This window comes from Chelonia mydas, chromosome 17, assembly GCF_015237465.2.
Source record: "Chelonia mydas isolate rCheMyd1 chromosome 17, rCheMyd1.pri.v2, whole genome shotgun sequence".
NCBI classification, from domain to species: domain Eukaryota; kingdom Metazoa; phylum Chordata; order Testudines; family Cheloniidae; genus Chelonia; species Chelonia mydas.
The window spans coordinates 1,766,008-1,787,502 of record NC_051257.2 but is presented as its reverse complement, the minus strand read 5'-3'; the positions used below and the strand labels follow the sequence as shown (position 1 = coordinate 1,787,502).

General features: G+C 40.9%; 1 protein-coding gene across 2 annotated transcripts in view; it reads left to right on the top strand.

Moving 5' to 3' along the window:
- PHF12 (PHD finger protein 12) overlaps positions 1-21,495 on the top strand; it is a 44,999-nt gene that overhangs the window by 4,326 nt on the left and 19,178 nt on the right. For both annotated transcript variants that reach the window (XM_037880228.2, XM_037880226.2), the window contains exons 3-4: positions 16,300-16,372; positions 20,728-21,115. In XM_037880228.2, coding sequence (XP_037736156.1) covers positions 16,300-16,372; positions 20,728-21,115 — 461 coding nt within the window. The remainder of the gene's footprint in view (positions 1-16,299; positions 16,373-20,727; positions 21,116-21,495) is intronic.

Genomic DNA, 21,495 nt, shown 5'->3' with positions numbered 1-21,495 from the left:
TTTATCTCACAGTTCGATTCCAAGGGGGCTTTTGAGCTGGGATAAACTATTTTAAAATGATCCAAAAGCAGTTTTCTTGTTTAGTAACTTTCTGTACTTTTCTCTTACTCCCTTGTTTTAGATGCGTGTAGCTATTATAGTTTTTTCTGTCTCCTTTTTCCTGCCTGATACGTCAGTAAACTCATGATCCTGTGCTTGAGATCAGTCCACAGAAATGATTGTGATGTCAAAAATTCCATATGGCTTTTCTGAAGGATTAAGCAGAAAGTGATTGAGAGGAAAAGCGCAGTTTTAAAATAGATAACTAGTAAAAATGGCAATAGAGGTTACAAAACAAAGCAGGTGAACTGACTTTTTAAAGCAGTGCTATTAATTTTTCCTAGTGTGAAAGGTGCTCTTAAATTACTGAGCCAGAGCATTCAGTTAGATTCTCATTTACAATTGCCTGTTTGTCTGACTCCTGAGTACAAGGGTTAGTATACTGAAGCAACTTAAGTTGTCTTAAATTAGTCAACTTCCTTTTGAAGTGAATATGGCTCTTTACGTCACAAAACTGACACACCAAAATTGTGAATCTCTTGTGCCCCCTCCTGAGATTTCCCTTCATTGACTATTGTTCTGAACCAGATGAATTTTGTGGCTGTCACAGGGTAAGAGCACTGTCTGCTAGTTCCATCAAACATCTTTGCAACACTTGCCTCCCCATGTTTACATTTGGAGTGTTTGGCTCCATTTCCCCTTTCTGACTTGGCAGTCCTCTGGCGTGCTGTTGTTGAAGAATTGGAGTAACAGAGCTTGCTAAGAGAGACAGATGAAACTAAACTAGCCTCAGTTTTGCATATTTTATTTTCTGAGTCACATCAGTTGACAATTTTTTCCATTCTACATGTGAAATCTTTGTTCAAATGCTATGACATGAATAACTTTCTATACCTCATTCAGATTTAGAATTCTCTTGGCCTATCCCAAGCTAGCATTCAATCTAGTTGATCATTTAGGAGTTAATTTTGATTTTTCACTTTTGTGTCTGATTCCTCCCCTTCTCTTGTTTTGTTTTTGACTGAAGAAGTCTTTGAGGCATCCAGATTCTGAGCTGCTGCCTTAATTTCAGTGATTTAGTCTTTTAATGGCCATAAAAATAGGTGCTCTGGACATCCTGCCGTAAGATAACTAACTCTCAGCTAGGTAATAGTGAATTGGACAAAGTTTAAATACACTTCAACGCTCCATGTAAGTGAATGAAATGTCATACTGAAATTACGAATAACTTTAAAAAGGCTTACTCATTGGCTCTTCGTAGGTTTAAAAGAACTTAAAATTTACGTTTGAATGTTTACTATCAAAACTAGATCCTCCTTTTATGTGAACAATATACTGGCAAAATCCATCGTTTAAAAGGTCCTTGAAGTAAGCCTGGAGTACAGAGACTTTAATTTAAGCTTCTTTTGGAGCTCATAACTGTTAGAAGAGACCATAATATTTTAAAGTTACGTAAGAAAACAACTCATGCTATTAACACCTGTTTATCTTTAAGTTAATAAAATATTTTAAATTAATTCGCTGCTTGCCAAATTTTATGCTTTAATTGCATTTGGTATTTGGGTGGTGTCAGAAGCAAAGTGGAATCTGAGATATTAAAGTTAATGAAAGAAGCAATTGCACTGGTCTGGTTACTTAATTAAAAAAAAGTCATTCTTTATGTGCCTTTAGACACAGTAACATGATCAGCCGTAGCAGCTCTGTTAAGCTCCCTTGTTCAACTTTGGTTTTGCTTTTTTAGTTTACACTGAGGCTCTGAAATGCAAAGCCATAAAAGTTCAACTGTAGGAATAATGCTGTGCACAGAACTTAGAATTTTCTGCAGTTTGGTTTGTCACAACTTAATAAGCTGAATTATTTTAATGTGTAATTCAGGACCCTTAAGGTATCATTCTCTTCAGTATTTGGGTGCATGCTCTTGTAAAATCTTCTTATGGTTGATTTAACATGTACACAGTGAAATGTGCCTGCCAACCAAACCATTGGTTGCTGCTACTCTCAGAACTGGACCATAGTAATCGGGTTTCCCAGGCATCAGTGGGACTCTGTCGAAATCAACAAGATGTGCTATAATAGCTGAACTTAAACATGATTCCTTCACCCGCCTCTGTATCAAATGGACTAAACTTTTTAGAAAAGGTATCGAAATTACAAGTAAAGTTGTTTGAAAGGTACAGGATAAGATCACTGATAAAAACTAACAAGGCCTGTTACCCTGCCTAGGGAAAAATATGCTTTGATGTTGAACTGTAACTCTTAAAGCATTTTGAAAATTGTGATCATCCGTTTTTACTGCTGCAGTAAAATCTGTGTTTTAAAGATGCTGCATCTTGCTGAACTATTCGGTTTAGTGAAGTTTTTTTAAAGTAACTCTCTGACTTAGTTTGAATCCATTGTTCTGCTCAGTAGTTACCCATTATGGTTTTACTTTCTAGCTGCAGTCTTCCAGCATGTTATCGCATCTGTAGGTGTGGCTCATGGGAGTGTTTCAGAATGTGGAAACATCCTCCCAAAGGATTTCTACTACCTAGAGGCACTTGCTTTAGCAAGGAGATTTTAATTGGATTTGATTTCTGATGGATAATGTTCATTGGTTAATGACGGCTATGCAGATCTTAAATATTACCTGTAAAAGTTCTTTGACCTTAATTTTTGTTACCTTATGTTCTATCTGCTAGACTATATATAGCTAGGCTCAACACTGCTGGGGGAAAAAAATCAAGGAGGTACAGTCACCTGTAAGTTTTATATGGCTTGTTTTACACCCCACTCTCTTCCCCCCACTCCCGCAAAAAGGAGGGAGGACAACTGGTTACGGCCCTATGCAAATTCATGGAGGCCACAGAAATCATGAAAATGCCCCCAAACTATGATCTTTTAAATATTTTTTTAAATGGAAAATGTCTACAATGAAGTCTTTAATACAAAAAGAAAAAAAGTACCCTAGCTAGTCAATTTCAAGGACAGAATGAATTTTCCTAACACTTCTAAAATTCATGCTGGCCTATAAATTGACTAAATTAAGATGTAAAATTAATTGCATGCAAACCGTGTGAAATCCAATACTTTGCCATTTATACTCATGAAGTTTTTAAAGTTTTTTATACAGGGCCTTAGTTATACAATAAAGGTGTGTGTTCCTCTGGTACTGATTAGTAAGGGAGAAAATGGGAAAAAACATCATTTGCTTTCTTTAGAGGTGGGATAATACATCAGAAGTTTTAATTCTAGGCACTTTTAACAAAATATGCATGGTGCTATCACTAACCAATTTAATTGAGCATAAGCTTTCTCACGAAAGCTTATGCTCAATTAAATTGGTTAGTCTCTAAGGTGCCACAAGTACTCCTTTTCTTTTTGCGAATACAGACTAACACGGCTGCTACTCTGAAACCGATGCTATCACTGTTACAGTCTGTACTGGGGAGCATCTCATTTTGGGGAACCTGATAGGGTTGTGACTGAGCCTGTTACACCAGTGTGTGCCTCAGGCCTCTATAAGTGAATTGTAATTAAGAAACTGTGGTTGTGTTGACTAGAGCAGAAGACAGGATATTGGGCTAGATGGACCATTGGTCTGACCCAGTATGGCTGTTCTTACGTTCCTATCTGTGTGTAATACCCTACACCTCATTTGCAGGGTGCCAGGCATGTGTGTAAATTACAAGAAAAGCATATTGTCAGCCTTCAGTTGTAAGACCCATTCAGCACAGGTACTGACGTAATAAAGGCAGCAGAGTTGGTATTGCTGCCCTTCAAGACACCCCATAAGCGCACACACATCTTGGAGTTCCTTTGTTTCTCGACTGAGTCAGTATGTGATGCTTTCTTGACTTTTCCTGTGTTCTAGGAAACCTGGTCCTTAATCCTTAAGTCAATAATGACTAGCAGAAACCTACTGTGAAGAAAGCGGGCAATAATTTCCAGAGTAGGAAGGAAAGTGTATCTTTTGAAACAGTCCTCAGTGCATTAGGAACCTTGTGGTAGCAAGGGATCATAAGAACGGCCATACTGGGTCAGACCAAGCTCCATCTAGCTCAGGATCCTTATTCCGACAGTGGCCAATGGCAGATGCTTCAAAAGAAATGAGCAGAACAGGGCAATTATCAAACGTTCCATCCCCTGTCGCCCAGTTCCAGCATCTGGCGGTCAGAGGCTTTACGCAATAATACAATAGAAATCCGTGTAAGATCTAGCAGTTTAAAAGACCAATCCAGGAAGCAAGTTTAGGCGTGTGAAAACATTAAAGTAATTCAGAATATAATGTGGCTTTGTTCTGGGGATGTGAAATTCTTGATCTGGCCTATGTTTACACTTACCAACACTACAGTGGCCCAGCTACAGCTATGCCACTGTAGCGTAGACACTTACTGCAGCTACGGAAGGGATTTTTCCATCGCTGTAGTAAATCCACCCCCTTGAGAGGCAGTAACTAGTTTGACAAAAGAATTCTTCCATCAACATAGTGGTGTCGACACCAGGGCTTAGTCTGGCTTAACTATGTCTTGGGGATGTGAAGTTTTCACAGCCCTGAGTCACATATGTAGGTCGACCTAAGTTTTTTACGTGTAGATCCAGGCTCAGAATAAGAAAGCGTAAGCAAGCATCTTGCCACAGTGGCTAAACTGTATGTGACTGATTCTGGAGTACTTGGCACAGTCAACCTTCAAAGAGCTTCTTGTGTTCTTCCCCAGCCAGTAGTTCTCACCATGGCTTTTGCCCAACTTCCCTTGTAGACTGCTGTGTGATGCCGAGGGGCTGTAGAATTAAACACCACTTAGAGAGAAAAATACCTTGCATGTCACCATGGATCATAATCTTGTCAGCACACTTGAATGCAGTTGTAGCCGTGCAGGTTTGTGTCTTTGCTGTGTATAACTAGTTCTGGTGGTTTTTTTTCCACCCTTAACATACTTTTTACAAATTGCCTTTCCTGAGAGGTGTTCAGTATATCGTCTCGAGTATAAAAGGCAAATATTTTAACAGCAAGTTGGGAGGAAATCTAGTGCCTGAACCTGACTTGAGCCTTTTCCACTGATGTCTGCTGTGCATGAGTCACTTTTTGAAATAAACTAGAATGAGCTAGAGATTGCTCTCTGCGGGGTTTGAATTTAGCAGTGGCCTGAGGACACAACAGGCCAAAAAAACCTTCCCTGAGCAAGTAGCCCTAATCATTATAAAATATGTGCCTATACAGGCTATGACTTTCTGCTGTGGATTTTTTTTTTTTTTTTTTTTTTTGGTGGCGGGGGGGGAGAGACTGTGTTAACTACCCCTAGGATTTCCTTCCACCAGGAATAGTAACAGGAGCAGGATGTGAAAGGGGGCAGGAGGGGGAGGTTTGTGCCTATGTTTGTATCTTTTTGTTCTTTTAAAAAAAAAAATCTGAAAACGTCTGGGTGGATTTTCAGTTTTGCTTTTTTTAATCTGCTTAGGTTTTTTTTAATCTAGTATTTCTACCTGGAAAAATTCTGTGGCCAGCTGAAGGTCTGAAAGAACATAAGAATAGCCATACTGGGTCAGACCGAAGGTCCATGTAGCCCAGTATCCTGTCTTCCGACAGTGGCCAGTGCCAGGTGCCCCCAAAGGGAATGAACAGAACAGGTAATCATCAAGTGATCCATCCCCTGTCGCCCATTCCCAGCTTCTGGCAAACAGAGGCTAGGGACACCATCCCTGCCCATCCTGGCGAATAGCCATTGATGGTCCTATCCTCCATGAACTTACCTAGTTCTTTTTTGAACCCTCTTAGGCCTGGTCTACACTGTGTGGGGGGAGATAGATCTACGATACGCAACTTCAGCTACAAGAATAGCATAGCTGAAGTCAATGTATCTTAGGTTGACTTAGAATCACTTACTTTGCGTCCTCACAGCGTGGGATTGACGGCCGCTGCTCCCCCGTCGACTCCGCTTCTGCCTCTCGCCGTGATGGAGTTCTGGAGTCAACAGCAGAGCGATCGGGGATCGATCACTCCCCACTCATCCAGCGGGTAGTGTAGACGTGGCCTTATAGTCTTGGCCTTCACAACATCCTCTGGCAAAGAGTTCCACAGGTTGACTGTGCGTTGTGTGAAGAAGTACTCCCTTTTGGTTGTTTTAAACCTGCTGCCTGTTAATGTCATTTGGTGACCCCTAGCTCTTGTGTTATGAGAGAGAGTAAATAACACTTTCTTATTTACTTTCTCCACACTAGTCATGATTTTATAGACTTCTATCATATCCCCCCCTTAGTCGTCTCTTTTCCAAGCTGAAGTCTTATTATTCTCTCCTCATATGGCAGCCGTTCCATACCCCTAATCATTTTTGTTGCCCTTTTCTGAACCTTTTCCAATTCCAATCTTTTTTGAGATGGGTTGACCACATCTGCACACAGTATTCAAGATGTAGGCTTACCATGGATTTATATAGAGGCAATATATTTTCTGTTCTGTTATTTATCCCTTTCTTAAATATTCCTAGCATTCTGTTCGCTTTTTTGACTGCCACTGTACATTGAGCGGATGTTTTCAGAGAACTATCCACAATGACTCCAAGATCTTTCTTGAGTGGTAACAGCTAATTTATATATATGTTGGGATTATGTTTTCCAATGTGCATTACTTTGCATTTATCAACATTGAATTTCATCTGCCATTTGGTTGCCCAAGTCTGCCTGGGACTTAACTATCTTGAGTAGTTTTGTATCATCTGCAAATTTTGCCACCTCACTGGTTACCCCTTTTTCCAGATCATTTATGAATATGTTGACTAGGACTGGTCCCAGTACAGACCCCTGGGGGACACCACTATTTACCTCTCTCCATTCTGAAAACTGACCATTTATTCCTACTCTTTGTTTCCTATCATTTAACTAGTTACCAGTCCATGAGAGGACCTTCCCTCTTATCCCATAACAGCTTACTTTGCTTAAGAGCCTTTGTTGAGGGACCTTGTCAAAAGCTTTCTGAAAATCTAAGTACACTCTATCCACTGAATCCCTCTTGTCCACATGCTTGTTGACCCCTCAAAGAATTCTAGTGGATTGGTAAGACATGATTTCCCTTTACAAAAACCATGTTAATATGGATTGTGACATGTTGTGGTGACACCTGAGAGAATGTTGCTTTTATTCAGGTTTAAATAAAATAAAACAAGTTCTAAACATCTAGCTAACTAAAATACTTTGGAGAAAAGCTCTCTATTAAAATTCAACATGTCCACTTCATTGTAAGGGCTCAGAACACTCAATATACACTTCTGTCTTGTTAGCAAAACAGAAGTTCAGACTTGACATTCCTGGTATTTCTAAGGCTAAAAATCCTCAAGCAAATTAAAATATTCCCACCTTGAAGATGTATTCAGTTGATCATCTGAGAAATGTTGAGCAGATATAGAGGCCCAGAGATGAGCAACAAAATATTAGAGAGATGGAAAGGCTTCTGTGTGCGGAGAGATTCAAAGTTAGACTAAATAATTTTAAATGTAAATTAATAATCTCTTATAGAGATGAGGCGTGGGAACATAACTTGAGGTATGTAAAACAACAAATGGTTTAGAGAAAGCTAAACAAACACAGCTGTTTACCTTCTCTCCTTGATTAAGAACAAGGGAACATACTTAAACAAATTTGACTGGTAAAAAAATTTTTACATAATAAACCTGTGGAATTCACTTCAGTAAGAGATCATCATGTGCTTTGTAGTTTTCCCAAATGTCCTTGATATGTATATGGGTAACCAGAGCATCCACAGTTACATTGGCTAGGATAGCCATAGTCTCATGCCTCACAATATAAGCCATCAACCAGAAAGCCATTTCATAGGAATGGCGATAGTGGACAGACCAGTGGTCTACTTAGCTCAGTATCCTGTCTTCCCAAAGTGGGCGGTGCTAGATGTTTCTGAGGGAGCGAACAGAATAGGGCAATTTGGGTGATCCATCCCGTCACCAGTCCCAGCTTCTAGCAGTCAGGGGTTTAGGGGACACCCAAAGCATAGGGTTGCATCCCTGACCATCTTGGCTAATAGCCATTGATAAACCTATACTCCATTAACTTAGCTAATTCTTTTTTGGATCCAGTAATATTTTTGTCCTTCACAACATTTCCTGGCAACGAGTTCTACAGGTTGACAGCGTTGTGTGAAGAAATATTGTTTGTGTTGTGCTGAATTTGTAGATTAGATACTGTCCTGTCATTTTGGAGTTTGGCAATTTTTTAGTGTTTTTTTTTTTTTCCAATCTGTGCAATATTGATGGGCGTCGTCTTTTCTGTCTTTTCAGTAAGTCTAAAAGTGACTTGACTGTTGTGCTCTTTCCCCTAAAGAGGTTCTCATCACGCTGTGTGGAGTTTTAAGTTCATCACAAACATTGAGAATCTTATGAAACAGCGCATTTATTTGCATGTGATTCTGTAGGCCTGATCTGCACACTGTGTAGCCTTCTATATACGTATGCAATATTGTATATGATATTACATTACATCTGTGTATCACTTTTCATCCCAAAGGATTTCAGATCACTTTGAAAACTGTGTAGTGATAGCTTCATATAACACGCAAGTGCACCCTACTCTGATAATATTAAACACTAAACAACACTTTAGGACAAGCGGAGAAGAACACGCCATGTCTCTGAAACAGCAGAGTGAATTTTACATAGCCAGAATGTAACTACCTAAGTCGGAATTTTCCTGAAGTAACCCTGTAAGTTTATTTTTGCAATAAGGCGTTCCTGAGGCTTAACCTCTGGAGTGCCTGTCCCCTAGGTGCTTTCTCCAGACTTTGTCACAGGGAGTTTGACCATGAGCATTAGCTGAGAGTTTAAATCCTTGGAAGGCCTGCACCAATCCAAACTCTGTTAATAACTCAAGGTGAGCAATGGGGGGAAGCAAGGTGTTCGCCGCTTCTGTCATTGAAAACCTTGCATTCATATCTTCACAAATGAAATGATTTTTGGACCATTCTCCAGTGGATATCTGTCCACACCAAATATTTATCAGACTATTTGATATTAACAGTTACTCCCAGGCGCGGAAGGATCGAGATGTTTCCTTAAAGCAAGAGCTCATGTTATGCCAGTAGTTAGCCAGCACTAGTAGTCCCTTGCTTTCATGAGCACAGGAATTACAATATCAGATCAGACCAGCAGATGGTGTCGTTTTTTGCTCTGTGACAGTGGCAAGTGTTAGATATTTCAGAGGAATTTGCAAGAAACCCCATAGTAACCAGTTATGGAACCATGTGTGCGTAGTGAAACTTCCTCCTAAACCCTTACGTTCGCCCTCTGAACTAAATGGTCCGACTCTTCTTTCTGGTCACATGGAAGCGACCCCAGGCTTCTGATCTTTATCCATCTCTGAATCCTTTATTTCTGCTGTACCTTGCAACTGTGTGACCCAATTGAAAGCAGGACTCCAGGGAAGGGGGTAATCTGTGTAATATTTTTAGTCTTCCTTCCTGCGACTCTCTTGACTGCCATTGTCATTGAGCAGAAGTTTTCATTGATCTATCCCCAGTGATGCTCAAGTCTCCTTACTAACTGGTATTGATTTAGAGCCAGCAAGGCTATATGTGTACAAAGAGTTTAGATTTATTCCTTCAAATTATTCCTTCCAATACGTATTACCTTACACTTGTCACGATTGAGCTTTTTAATTTTCCCCAAAGTATTAAGGAGGGAAATATGCAGCTTTCCTACAGAGGAAAGTACCCAGCCTCTCCAGTGGCTGTCCTTAAAATCCTGTAAAATAAAACATGTTGAAAAATGTGGTGGTTGGATATGAATCTTACAGACTTTATCATATCACGTTTGATACAAAAACATCCACTTAAAGTCTGATCAGGCCCAAAGAATACCTTGTTCCTGAACCTGTTAGTGGAAAGATGTGTTGGAGCTCTGATAATTCTTAGGAGGAAATCGGTCCTGTGTGTTTTATCCAAAATTTGGGATGCGCTCTACATTCTAACATTTTGTTTGTGGGAATTTTGGATTCACTATAAACATCAGGAAGCTGACCGTTTAAAGAGAGCCCAAACTTAGATCCTACATGCCAAACGTTATCTGTGTTAAAAAACAGGTGGATCTCCATAGTGGGGTTGGAATAGCTTAGATATGCTGTTTAATAGCTCGATGTAACACTTATATTGCTGAATCATCTCCTCTTATACTTCCTGTTGGAGAGATTCTGGCATTATTGGGGTGGAGGGGAGGAAGGGGTTGCAATATTTCCTAACTATGTCTTAAAGATACACGGTCTCCATTTCCTTTTTTCCCCACAGAAGATAAATCAGCAAACTGTTCCTTGGCACAGAAGGTCTATAGTAGGGTGGTAAGAGAGTTAAGACAGGCAGGGATTTTGACTAGCTGCAGTTGTTGACTTGTTTGTTCTTTGTGTAATGTATTGGCTTCAAACACTTTGTTCCAGGTGTCCTTTCCCTGGAGGGCTTTGGGGAGCAGCTGTGAATAGAAGTGTGTAACTTGGGCACAGTAAAACTGTTTCAAAGAATTGCAAATTTGTAAATGATGCAACTTTCTACATTTCTCAATGGGGCGTTTGTAATATGCTGGCACTCTGGCTAGTTTCCTTGTTAGAGTTTTAGTTATGGCCATACACTGGGAAGCCAATAAACCTTGTTCTCTATGATGTTCGTAGAACAGCTGTAGCTGCATCCGTCATTAGAATAAGTCAGAGTCCACATAAAGACTTTTCACTCTTCTGCCTTTTATCTTGCTGGCAAACCTACCCACCAGTGTCTTCCAATATAAGCCTGTCGGTAAATCCTGCTACATAACTGGGAGGTTTTAGGAAGTGACATGAGTGAGCTGAATGAAGGGGCTGCTGTAAATTTTTTCCTTTTGTGCTCAGTTGTTTCTGTTAAGTTCTGACTTTTCCTCTGCACAAGAGAAAACTCCAAGTATGTCTTTACACAATTCATCAACATAAAAGTCTTACAAGAAAATGTATTCAGACATTGAATTCCAAAGTTTTCCACTCCATTATTAAAGCATGATGGAAACTGGCGTCTGTTCTCTGCCATCAGCAGGCAGGGAGCACCCTCACTGCAGATTTCACAAATAGTCTTTTTCAGCAAGGTGCCCACCAGGAATGCCAATTGTAATTAACTTGCATTTCTAATGCAGTCACAATCGGTTCTTTTTGAACCATGCATCTTGCACCGTTGAAATGGCAGATCAGAGAGGGTGCCATTCCTCCGAGTATTTGTTTTCTTTACTTTGCTGACCTCAGAAAGTGACAGTAAGCATAATTACAGGATTTAGTCTAATACCAACATCAGATGTATGTGAGCTCCAGAGTGTGAAATTGAAAAATAAAACAGCTTCATTGCTTGATGAAAACTCCTAATATACAGATCACTTTGGGGGTTTGTTTGATTTCATGATATCCATTTAAATAATGATTTCACCTTCCTAAGTGAGGGTTTGCATAATGTATGGCATATGGGAGATAGTTCCAGAGACTTGTAAAATGATTCTTGTATAAACCTTATATTGTGAAAATGGGTTTCAAAAAAGATGTCCGTATAAACAATATTTAACACCATTTTCTGTGGCTTGTGTAATCTGTTCTTTGCAAAGGTAGAGCCATGAAAATCTTTAATTAGTTCTCTGTGGGACTGACCTTTCAGGTGTGTTTAGTCTTTTAACTTTGAAAGTCAGATTTTATATTTCTCAGGGCTGTCCTTCTTTTGTCTTAAGTTCTAAAATGTACATGTTACACTGAGCAGACAGATGCAGGTCGCACATCAGTAACCTTCCACGTTATGTCAGTGTTGCTGCACCATTTTGCTTGCATGTCATGATAAAAAGGAAAAGTCTCTGAAATGGAGGGCAGGCTCTTGTATAACTATATGTGGTACAATTCCATATTGAAAAGCAAATATATTATGTGTAATTGATAATTAAGTTGGTGCTGTTGAGCAACAGGTCCTGCTGGCAGCGGCTTCATCTGTAACAAATATTAATGCTCTTGAGGTTTGTGTTAATAAGTGTATGAAAAATAGAAGGTAGAAAGCATCCATGCTGTGCACAGCTCAGAGTAGAGTTTGGTGATATGGCAAGAACACTGACTGCTGTCTTGCTTAAAGATCTTACTTCTAGTATGCCTGCTGTAGAGGGGTGGGGAATGTGGTCATAACTAGTTAATTAAAATTGCGCACTTAACTAAGGCACATTTCCTTTGTGTTAACCTGGGATAGTGGCTTTTTCCTGGCTCAGAATACAGCAGTGCAAGAACAGTATTCATCCATCTTGGTTAGTATAGTGTTCTGTCTTGATGAGCAGCAGTTCATTAACCTCCAGGACCAGAATCCGGCTTTGGCGCATTGATTGCAGTAGCTGGGCCTCGTTGGAGGGTGAAGTAAATTCAGGAGTAGAGTTTGATATTGAAATGTTGCAGTTGATCTGAAATGGCAGCTTTGTTCAGAGCTCCTTAAAATGAGCATTCTGTTCTAAAGTATTTTAAAACTAGGGGTTTTACAGACTAATGCAAGAGAGATGTATTAAGTGACTTTTTTCAAACAAAAAATCTTGTATATCCATATTCATAAATACATGAAATATTTTGGTTTTTGAAAAATCGTAAAATGAAATCTATTCAAAATCATTTGTCCTTTTTATCACTTCCTGGGATCCATTGCACTATTCACTGTTCCATTGTAAAAATATCTAAGATCAGGATAATGAGTTAAAATAGCCTGAAGTGTGTCTGGCAAAATGTGTATTTCTGAGTTGGCATACTAAACATATCTTAAAATGGGGACAGGCCTGTTCTGTGGCAGAGTTGGGCATGTCTGTAGGAGTGAGCTTTTTATCACCTTGTAGTTTTGGAACTGCTAATTTCTTTAGTTTTGTTCTTTTGGGGGGGTCGGGGAATCAGCAAGATGCCCCAAAATAAATCAGTGGCTTCTAGCTATGTTTTTTAAAGAACTCTTAAGCCAGTGGAAATAAAGGATCTGAAGCTATTGCTGAGGTCACCTCAGGACTTGCAATTAATCCAAATGTTAAGAAGCATATTTGAGATTGTTGCTGTTACTAAGGTTTCTGTTAACAAAATGTTAGTTTATTTTGTAAAAAACTCCTAATTTCAGCCACACGTCTGACACTCTATCACATTATCTGTAGTTGAAAGAGAGGTTTTGGTGCTTTGTGTCTTCCAAGGAGCTTGATCATCTGTTCACCTGAGACCTCCAGGAAATAGAAAAACAAGGTCTAGGTGTGTTTCACTGTGCATTCTAGAAATATAGTACTCTAGATACCTGAAGCATAGGCCACTAGAAATGCTCAACTTTTGTTTCTCAAAATGGCTGCCAGATGTGTTGCCTCTACTGAATCCCCCTGTGTTTTTGAGACCAGAAATAGTGGTTACCACCACTCTGGAAGACTGAAGGAAAAAGGCAGTAAAAATCATTCTTAGAACCTGTGCAACTCAACGTACAGAATGTGAACCTGACAGCATCAATGCCTGTGGACGACTGTGTGTCAGGATGTTTGTAAGCCTTACCCAATGTATGCTACGTCATTGTTTGAAAAGAGGAAGTCTGTTTTGTAGGTTAAACTTAGAAGTTGAGGCCGGACCCTGTGCCTGGGACCCGCTGCTGGCATTGGGGTTCTCTATGGAGAAAATACCTACCGCTTCAGAACATATGGTGGCAGACTCACTGAAGAAGCTGCTATCCGAGACATCTTAAAAATATTTGTTTGCAAAGACTAATTTACAGTAGAACATCTGTGACTTTTGCTAGCTTTATATTGGCTTGTCTAAGTGATGTCACTGAGCCTTGTAGTAAAAAGGACTTTCATGAATTATAGAAGAACACTTGACTAGCAGTCACTTATTTCAGGCCTCTGCTATTTAGTGATTGGTATTTAAAGGCTAGTTAATACTAATGTAGTAATTGACTCTTCTGTATTACCTTGTATCAAAAGTTCTCAAAGCACTTGACAAAATAAGGCCTCAGTCCCTTAAGTTCAGGTACTTATATGGCCCCCATTACTGCAGTAGCTGAGCTCCTTAGTCTTTTCATGGGTTTATCCTCACCAGACCCTGGAAGGCAGGGAGGTGCTGTTCTCCTCATTGTACAGATGCAGAACAGACACAGAGGCTAGGAGACTTGCCCAAGTCTCCCACTTCCTATGCTAGTGCCCTAACCAGGGGATTTACTCTCTGCGGGAAAGAGGGATCCCTGGGCTGAAGTATGTATTGCATCGTTGAATTTTGGCTAACAACTGCAGTAAATTTATACAGAGTTAAAATACAAATAAATACACTTTGGAAACAAACTACATGGAAACAGAGTCCTCTGTTTATCTGACAGCAGTTCTGTTTCCTCCATGACAGTTAGTGACCTGATTAAACCATAACTTGTGCAAGAAAAAAGATCTCAGTTGAAAATTACCTTTTTAAAAACATGAACAATATAAATGTCTTGGGGAAAAAAAGATTTAAAAAAACCCAAAACCCCTCAGATATCTCTTATGCTGTTGTAACATTGAGAGAAGGCTGGAGAAGGGCCAGATTTCAAAATCCCACTGTCCTGGGGGTCGTGGTGAACTTTGTCCCCATCACCCCTTGAACTGGTTTGGTTTAACTTGAGTTTCTCATTTAGATGTTTTTTTCTTCTATGCCTGCTTATGCTGATTTTTGTCAACAAATCTTGCAAGGGCAACTTTTAATTCAGTTCAGTTTTGATATGTATTTGTAATTTATAAGTTTGTTCACATTTATTACTGATGTGAGACTAACTTCCACACCCCTAAAATCTTCGCAGTTTTCCAAATTCTCTGCCACGTTTCCTGCTTCAGCCAGCCTGTCTGCTGGTTCTTCTGTATGCTTTCTACTGGAGCTGCTCGTGGCCACAGTCCAGGATCCTAGCAAATATTTTTATACAATTCTGTTGCTTCCAGAAAACTGAAAGAATTGTAGTTAAGCCATATGAAAAGGGTTTCCACCCTTCCCAATCTGTGATCAAGCGGTAACTTTGTAATTCTTTCACCCATGGCCTTAACACATAGACTGGAAGGAGGAGTGGACAAAGGAGATTAAAATATAGTGGGAAGGAAGGCACAGAAAATGCTATTCGAAGGAGTATAGACTTATACTGCATACATGAGTCAAACATCTCTCAGTTTTGGAGATATTCTTGTTGACATGGTACAGTATCTGTTCATTAATGGCCAAGGGCTGATTCTTTTGGGTCAGCCAAATCTTAAGCTCATATCTTCAAGTCAAAGTGCATATATCATGCGTTGGTGGAATACCAGGCCTTATTATGATTGATAGTAACTAATGCAGAAAATGAATGTGTTTTGCTGCCTCTTAGCTGATTCTAATGTACTGGTAGGTATAATGCATTGTCTCTTCTCTTCCTGGGCAGGTGAGTTTCATGGCAACAGCTCACTTACAGCTCACAACTACACTGGAGCTGGAGGTGTACTTTCCCAGTTGTGTAAATGTACACACACAAGCTCTTATTGAGTTTGTGCACTAAAAATAGAAGTGGATCCCAGAGGCAGGGTGGCTAGCAATTCCAAGCCCAATCCTGTCAAGGACCCTAGGCGTGTACAGTAGTTGGGACAGGGAGTCCATCCCACTGCTCACACTACCTTTATTTTATTTTTAGCGTGTTACCCACACTAGCTTTGATTGAGATATGTCTCCTCAAGCTGGAAATTACACCTCCATCTCCAGTGTAGACACCCTCAGTTGAAGAGGGATCATGGCTGTAAACTAGAAGACAAATTCTGTCACTTGTTTTGGGGACTTTTGATGTAGTTCTTTCTTGGACAAGAATCTGATCCAGTCTTATGGCAGGCTCTAAATGAACTTTAAGACCCCACTGTTCGAATTATAAAGGTGTGTAGGTGTATATATTTAAGGGCAGTGAAACTGGCATCTATTAATGCAATGACTTACATGGCACCAAAAGTGTAGTCTGTTTTCTTGTTGCAAAGGGTGGGGTAAGCACCACAGTTGTGGAAAATAAGTGCTTAATATGGAGGGCTGATTTTCACAGCAGAATATTTTAAGGTGGAAGTGAGTGTTTTATAATTAGATTATAAGATTTTATAATTTGCTTCATTGGTGATAGAAGGTTTATTACAAAGAACTGCCTACAGAGGGAGCACAGTCCATGAACCTGAATAAAATAGAGAAGACTCCTGGCAATGGAAACTCTCAGAATTATTCTGGGCCAGCTTGAAATGTTCTCAGTGTTGCAAGCTGAAATCTGAAAGTAAACTGTGTCTTGTATTCCTCTTGTAGTAACCCTCCGTTGAGTGAGGAAATGTTGCCTCCAGGGGAGTGGATGTGTCATCGCTGCACTGTGCGCCGAAAGGTAAAACCTCTTAACCAAACAAACTCAGTTCTTTGTGTCCCTCTTCTAAACTGTTCACTCTGTGTTATTTTCCAAACGTTTCACTCATATTTGAGTCTTTCTGCCCTTTTTCCCTCCCACCAACCTTTCTTTTCCCATCCCCACAGACACAAAACCTTGGAGAGTTCTGCTCCAGTGTGTGTGAGATCATGGAATTGCAGAAAGTAAAGTGAAGGTTAGACAGCTTGGCAGAGCAGAGAGGTTTTGGTTACGAATAGGTGCACAGAAAACTCTAAGGAAGTCCCAAATTCCTGTACTGACTTTTACTATTAGAAATCACAAAACTGAACTTAAATCCAGACTTACAAACATTAATTTAGTAACATACCCCCAGCAAACAGCAATTTTCCACATTAAATCTTGGACAGGAAAAAACAAACTGCACTAAAAAATCCCAGAGGGAATAATTCTGCATGGGCAAAGGAGATGGACTAGTTGTGCCTTAATGTGGCTTCCCATCTTTAGTGTCTGATGCTTTTATGGCAGTGCCTCCTGATTCTGGCTAGTAAAAACAAAACAAAACTCTGACCCCCACAACAGTTTCCATAGCAACAGACTGAAATTGCTGTGAATTATGACTTCCTTATTTGTAAGAACAGGATGGAGAGATGATTGGGCAAGATTGTGGCTTGGTTTTTTGACATGCTATTTCCCAGGAAACTCTCCTTGCTAAATGTAAACATGATTTTGCAGCAATGACGTCTTCAGACTGTGTACCCAAGTGTTTAAAGAGATTCTGCACCAAATTATCCAGGAAACCATTCATATGACGTGCCACACAAATTCCCCTCTAACACGTTGCTTTCTCCAACTCGACACCTTTTATCATGGTCTCTTGCTCCTGGCAAATCACTTGTGATGCTGTTGTACCCTGAAGACAGTAACGCTTCAGAAACTTGTCTCAACAATAAAAAGGTCAGCTTAAAAAGAGCAATGGCTTTGCTTTCTCTACCTCTTTTCCTTACCTTGAATGGCTTAGCCCTCAATTTTTGCTCATTCCAGCACCTCACACAAAAGAGAAATGCTGCTTCCGAAAAACCTGTATCGGACAAAAGTCTCTCTTTCTGGTGGCTCAATTTCTTTTTTTCTCTGCTCCTGATTTTCCCTGTGGTTTGGTTTTGTTGTTGCTGGCTTTTCGTTTTTTTATTTTTTTTTATTTTTTTTTTTTTAAGCGGGATTCCCCTCCTTTCCTATGTTCAACTGTCTTTACCCATTTTCTCCCTTGGAGGTTCATATGCTGCACGTCTCACAGCTTTCATGTAGATTGATGTGAATGCTAAATCCTTAAACTGTGCTGATGCTGCCCCTTGTGACTCGTAATAAATTATGCCCATTGCTCCTTCCAAACTAGGAGCACCAAGAAGGCTGGCTGGCTAGAGACCTCAAAATTAGGGTTGTCAAGCGATTTTAAAGAAGTAATCGCAATTAAAAAAAATACCATTCAAGTATTTTTGGATGTTTTCTACATTTACAAATATATTGATTTCAATTACAACACAGAATATAAAGTTTACACTGCTCACTTTCTATTTTTGATTACAAACATTTGTGCTGTAAAAACACAAAAGAAATTGTATTTTTCAATTCACCTCATACCGTAGTGCAGTCTGTTTATAATGAAAGTTGAACTTACAAATGTAGACATGTACAAAAAAATTGCATTAAAAAACAAAACAATGTAAAACTTTAGAGCCTACAAGTCCACTCAGTCCTACTTCTTGTTCTGCCACTCACTCAGACAAGCAAGTTTGTTTACATTTGCAGGAGATAATGCTGCCCGCTTCTTGTTTACAATGTCACCTGAAAGTGAGAACAGACATTCGCATGGCACTGTTGTAGCCGGCGTTGCAAGATATTTACATGCCAGATGCACTAAAGATTCATATGTCCCTTCATGCTTCATCCACCATTCCAGGGGACATGCGTCCATGCTGATGATGGGTTCTGCTCGATAACAATCCAAAGCAGTGCAGACCAATGCATGTTCACTTTCATCATCTGAGTCAGATGCCACCAGCAGAAAGCATACTCCACACCTCGTCCCTCTCAGATTTTGGAAGGCACTTCAGATGCTTAAACCTTGGGTCGAGTGCTGTAGCTATCTTCAGAAATCTCAAATTGGTACCTTCTTTGCGTTTTGTCAGATCTGCAGTGAAAGTGTTCTTAAAACGAATAACGTGTATAGTCATCATCTGAGACTGCTATAACATGAAATAAGTGGCAGAATGCAGGTACAACAGAGCAGGAGATGTACAGTTCTCCCCCAAGGAGTTGTCAAAATTTAATTAACGCATTATTTTTTTAACAAGCATCTGTGACGAAGCGGGACTGTTCTTAATGTTTCTTTGGAATACTGTAGGGGTGCCTCAGTTTCCCCTATGCATTTCTTAAGTCTCTAGGTGGTGGGATAAGGGGGTGTAATTGTTGCAGAGCAAAGAGCCAGTGTACATAAATGGCCGACTCTCTCTCTCTCCTGGCAGCTGATGGCCTGGGCCCTTCCCCCCTGCAAGGTGATAGCTAAAGGTGTTGGAGAACAAAGGAGTCAGGTGACCTCCTGGCGCGGGGGGGGTGGGGGGTGGGAAGGGACAAAGCCCAGAGGAGGAGGGGGTGGAGAGTGAGTCAGTTGGGGGCTGGCTGGGGATGAGGCATGAAGTGCAGATGTGGTTGTCTGGCTCACTGCCCCCGAAAATGGACCTGGCTGAGAGGTCTTGTTCTCTGTACTTACAAGCTCTGTTTTAGACCGTGTTCCTGTCATCTAATAAACCTCTGTTTTACTGGCTGGCTAAGAGTCATGTCTGACTGCGAAGTTGGGGTGCAGGACTCTCTGGCTTCCCCAGGAGCCCGCCTGGGCGGACTCCCTGTGGGAAGCGCACGGAGGGGCAGAGGATGCTGAATGCTCCAAGGTCAGACCCAGGAAGGTGGAAGCTGTGTGAGCTTCTTGCCCTGAAGACAGTCTGCTCACAGAGAGGAGGCTCCACCAGAATCCTGCCTGGCTTCGTAGGGAGCAGTTCCAGAGCATTGCCCGGGGACCCCGTGACAACATCATCAGCATGGAAGCATGTCCTCTGGAATGGTAGCCAAAGCATGAAGGGGCATACGAATGTTTAGCATATCTGACACATAAATACCTTGAAAAGAAAAGGAGTACTTGTGGCACCTTTAGAGACTAACCAATTTATTTGAGCATAAGCTTCCGATGCATCCGATGAAGTGAGCTGTAGCTCACGAAAGCTTATGCTCAAATAAATTGGTTAGTCTCTAAGGTGCCACAAGTACTCCTTTTCTTTTTATGTATTCCATGTTCCTTTCCATACTCCCCCACTTTATTATGGTGGCTTTTAATTACTTTGTTTACTCCCAGCGGCTGATTCTTCGTACTAGGCATAGTGTGGGCAAATACTCTGCATGCTGCTTCGAACACTTCTGCGAATGTACTTGAACCCTTCTGTGCACCAGCCTCTGCTATTCCAGTCCTTAGCTTCTAGCGTTGATTTCCTTCCTTACCTTCAACTCCCCATAGACTCTCCTGAGCAGAAGTGGCCAGTTCGTGTTAAGTTGGCACATTGCAGTTTTTACTTTTTATGTGCTCTCAAGTCATCGTTCTAATTCTTTTCTCGTTTTTGAGCAGTCCTGCTATGGACTCAAACGCTGCAAACCCTGCTGCACTGTATTAGGCAGCAGAATGGTCCACTGTGTATTGTTTTAAGATCGTGGTTCTCAAACTTTGGTACTGGTGACCCCTTTCACAAAGCAAGCCTCTGAGTGTGGGGCCCCCCCTCCTTATAAATGAAAAACACTTTTAATTATATTTAACACCATTATAAATGCTGGAGGCAGAGCAGGGTTTGGGGTGGAGGCTGGCAGCTCGCAAGCCGCCCATGTAATAACCTGGCGACCCCAGTTTGAGAACGCATGGTTTAAGAGGTGTCATTGGTAAATATGGTCTCCCAAATACATTGGTTGGTTGACCTCAAGTATTTATTTGGAATCTGATGCCACTAAACATGTTACTCGTGTCCAGACTGGATTTGAATCCAAGTCTCCAGAGGCGAAAGGCAAGTAGGTTAACCTCCTCCCACGCCTGGCTGCTCTAACTGCTTTAGTAGTAGTGTGACTTAGTCACACTAGCAATAACCAAATTGCTTTTACTGGCTTAAAGCTAAATGTCATGGTGAGAAACTGTTGCAATAAATGTCTTGAGCTTTTGTTCATATAGCATTTCTGAAACGTGTTCAATCTTTGCTTACGTATGTATCAGGGCCAGTGTACTTATTTATATGGCACGAGTGGTAAGTGTGGCTCTTCATGTTATGCAGAAGCGAGAACAGAAGAAGGAGCTGGGGCAGGTAAATGGATTGGTGGACAAATCTGGGAAAAGGACCACCTCCCCCACAAGTGACACAGACCTGTTGGACAGGTCTAGCACCAGCATCAGGGCAATTGCACATGCCAGGATCTTGGAACGGAGAGCAAGTCGGCCTGGCACTCCTACATCTAATGCCAGCACTGAGACTCCCAATTCAGAACAGAATGATGTAGACGAGGACATAATTGATGTGGATGATGACTCTGCCATTGCAGAAATGGACTGTGGGCAGCCCCAGCTGAAGCGACCCTTTGAGCTTCTTATTGCAGCTGCCATGGAAAGAAACCCAACCCAGTTCCAGTTGCCGAATGAACTGACCTGCACCACAGCACTTCCAGGTGAGTAAATATTGTTTACGTGCATAGCTTACAGGTCAGACGTGCAGCTGGTGGCTGCAGAAGTGCTCGCTGCCTTCTCTGTGCTCTTGTTTGTCCAGTTCATGCAAGTTTCTGCTGACATGTTTTTCTAATTCTGGCTTCGATGCCCCCTCCGCAAGTGGTGGTGGTGCGGGTGTACACTCTCCTCCAGCTCCTCTTCAGATGTGGCTGCTTCACTAGAACAATAGATGAGTTTTTTATTTCGCTCCAGGGCACGCAGCAGGACTTGGAAACCTGTTTAATAGCAAAATGCCGGACTGGCCGGAACTTCAGTAGAGTTTAACAGAGTAGTGTACAGCTGCTCTCGGACGCCCTCTGCCAGACCAAATGACACCGGCCAG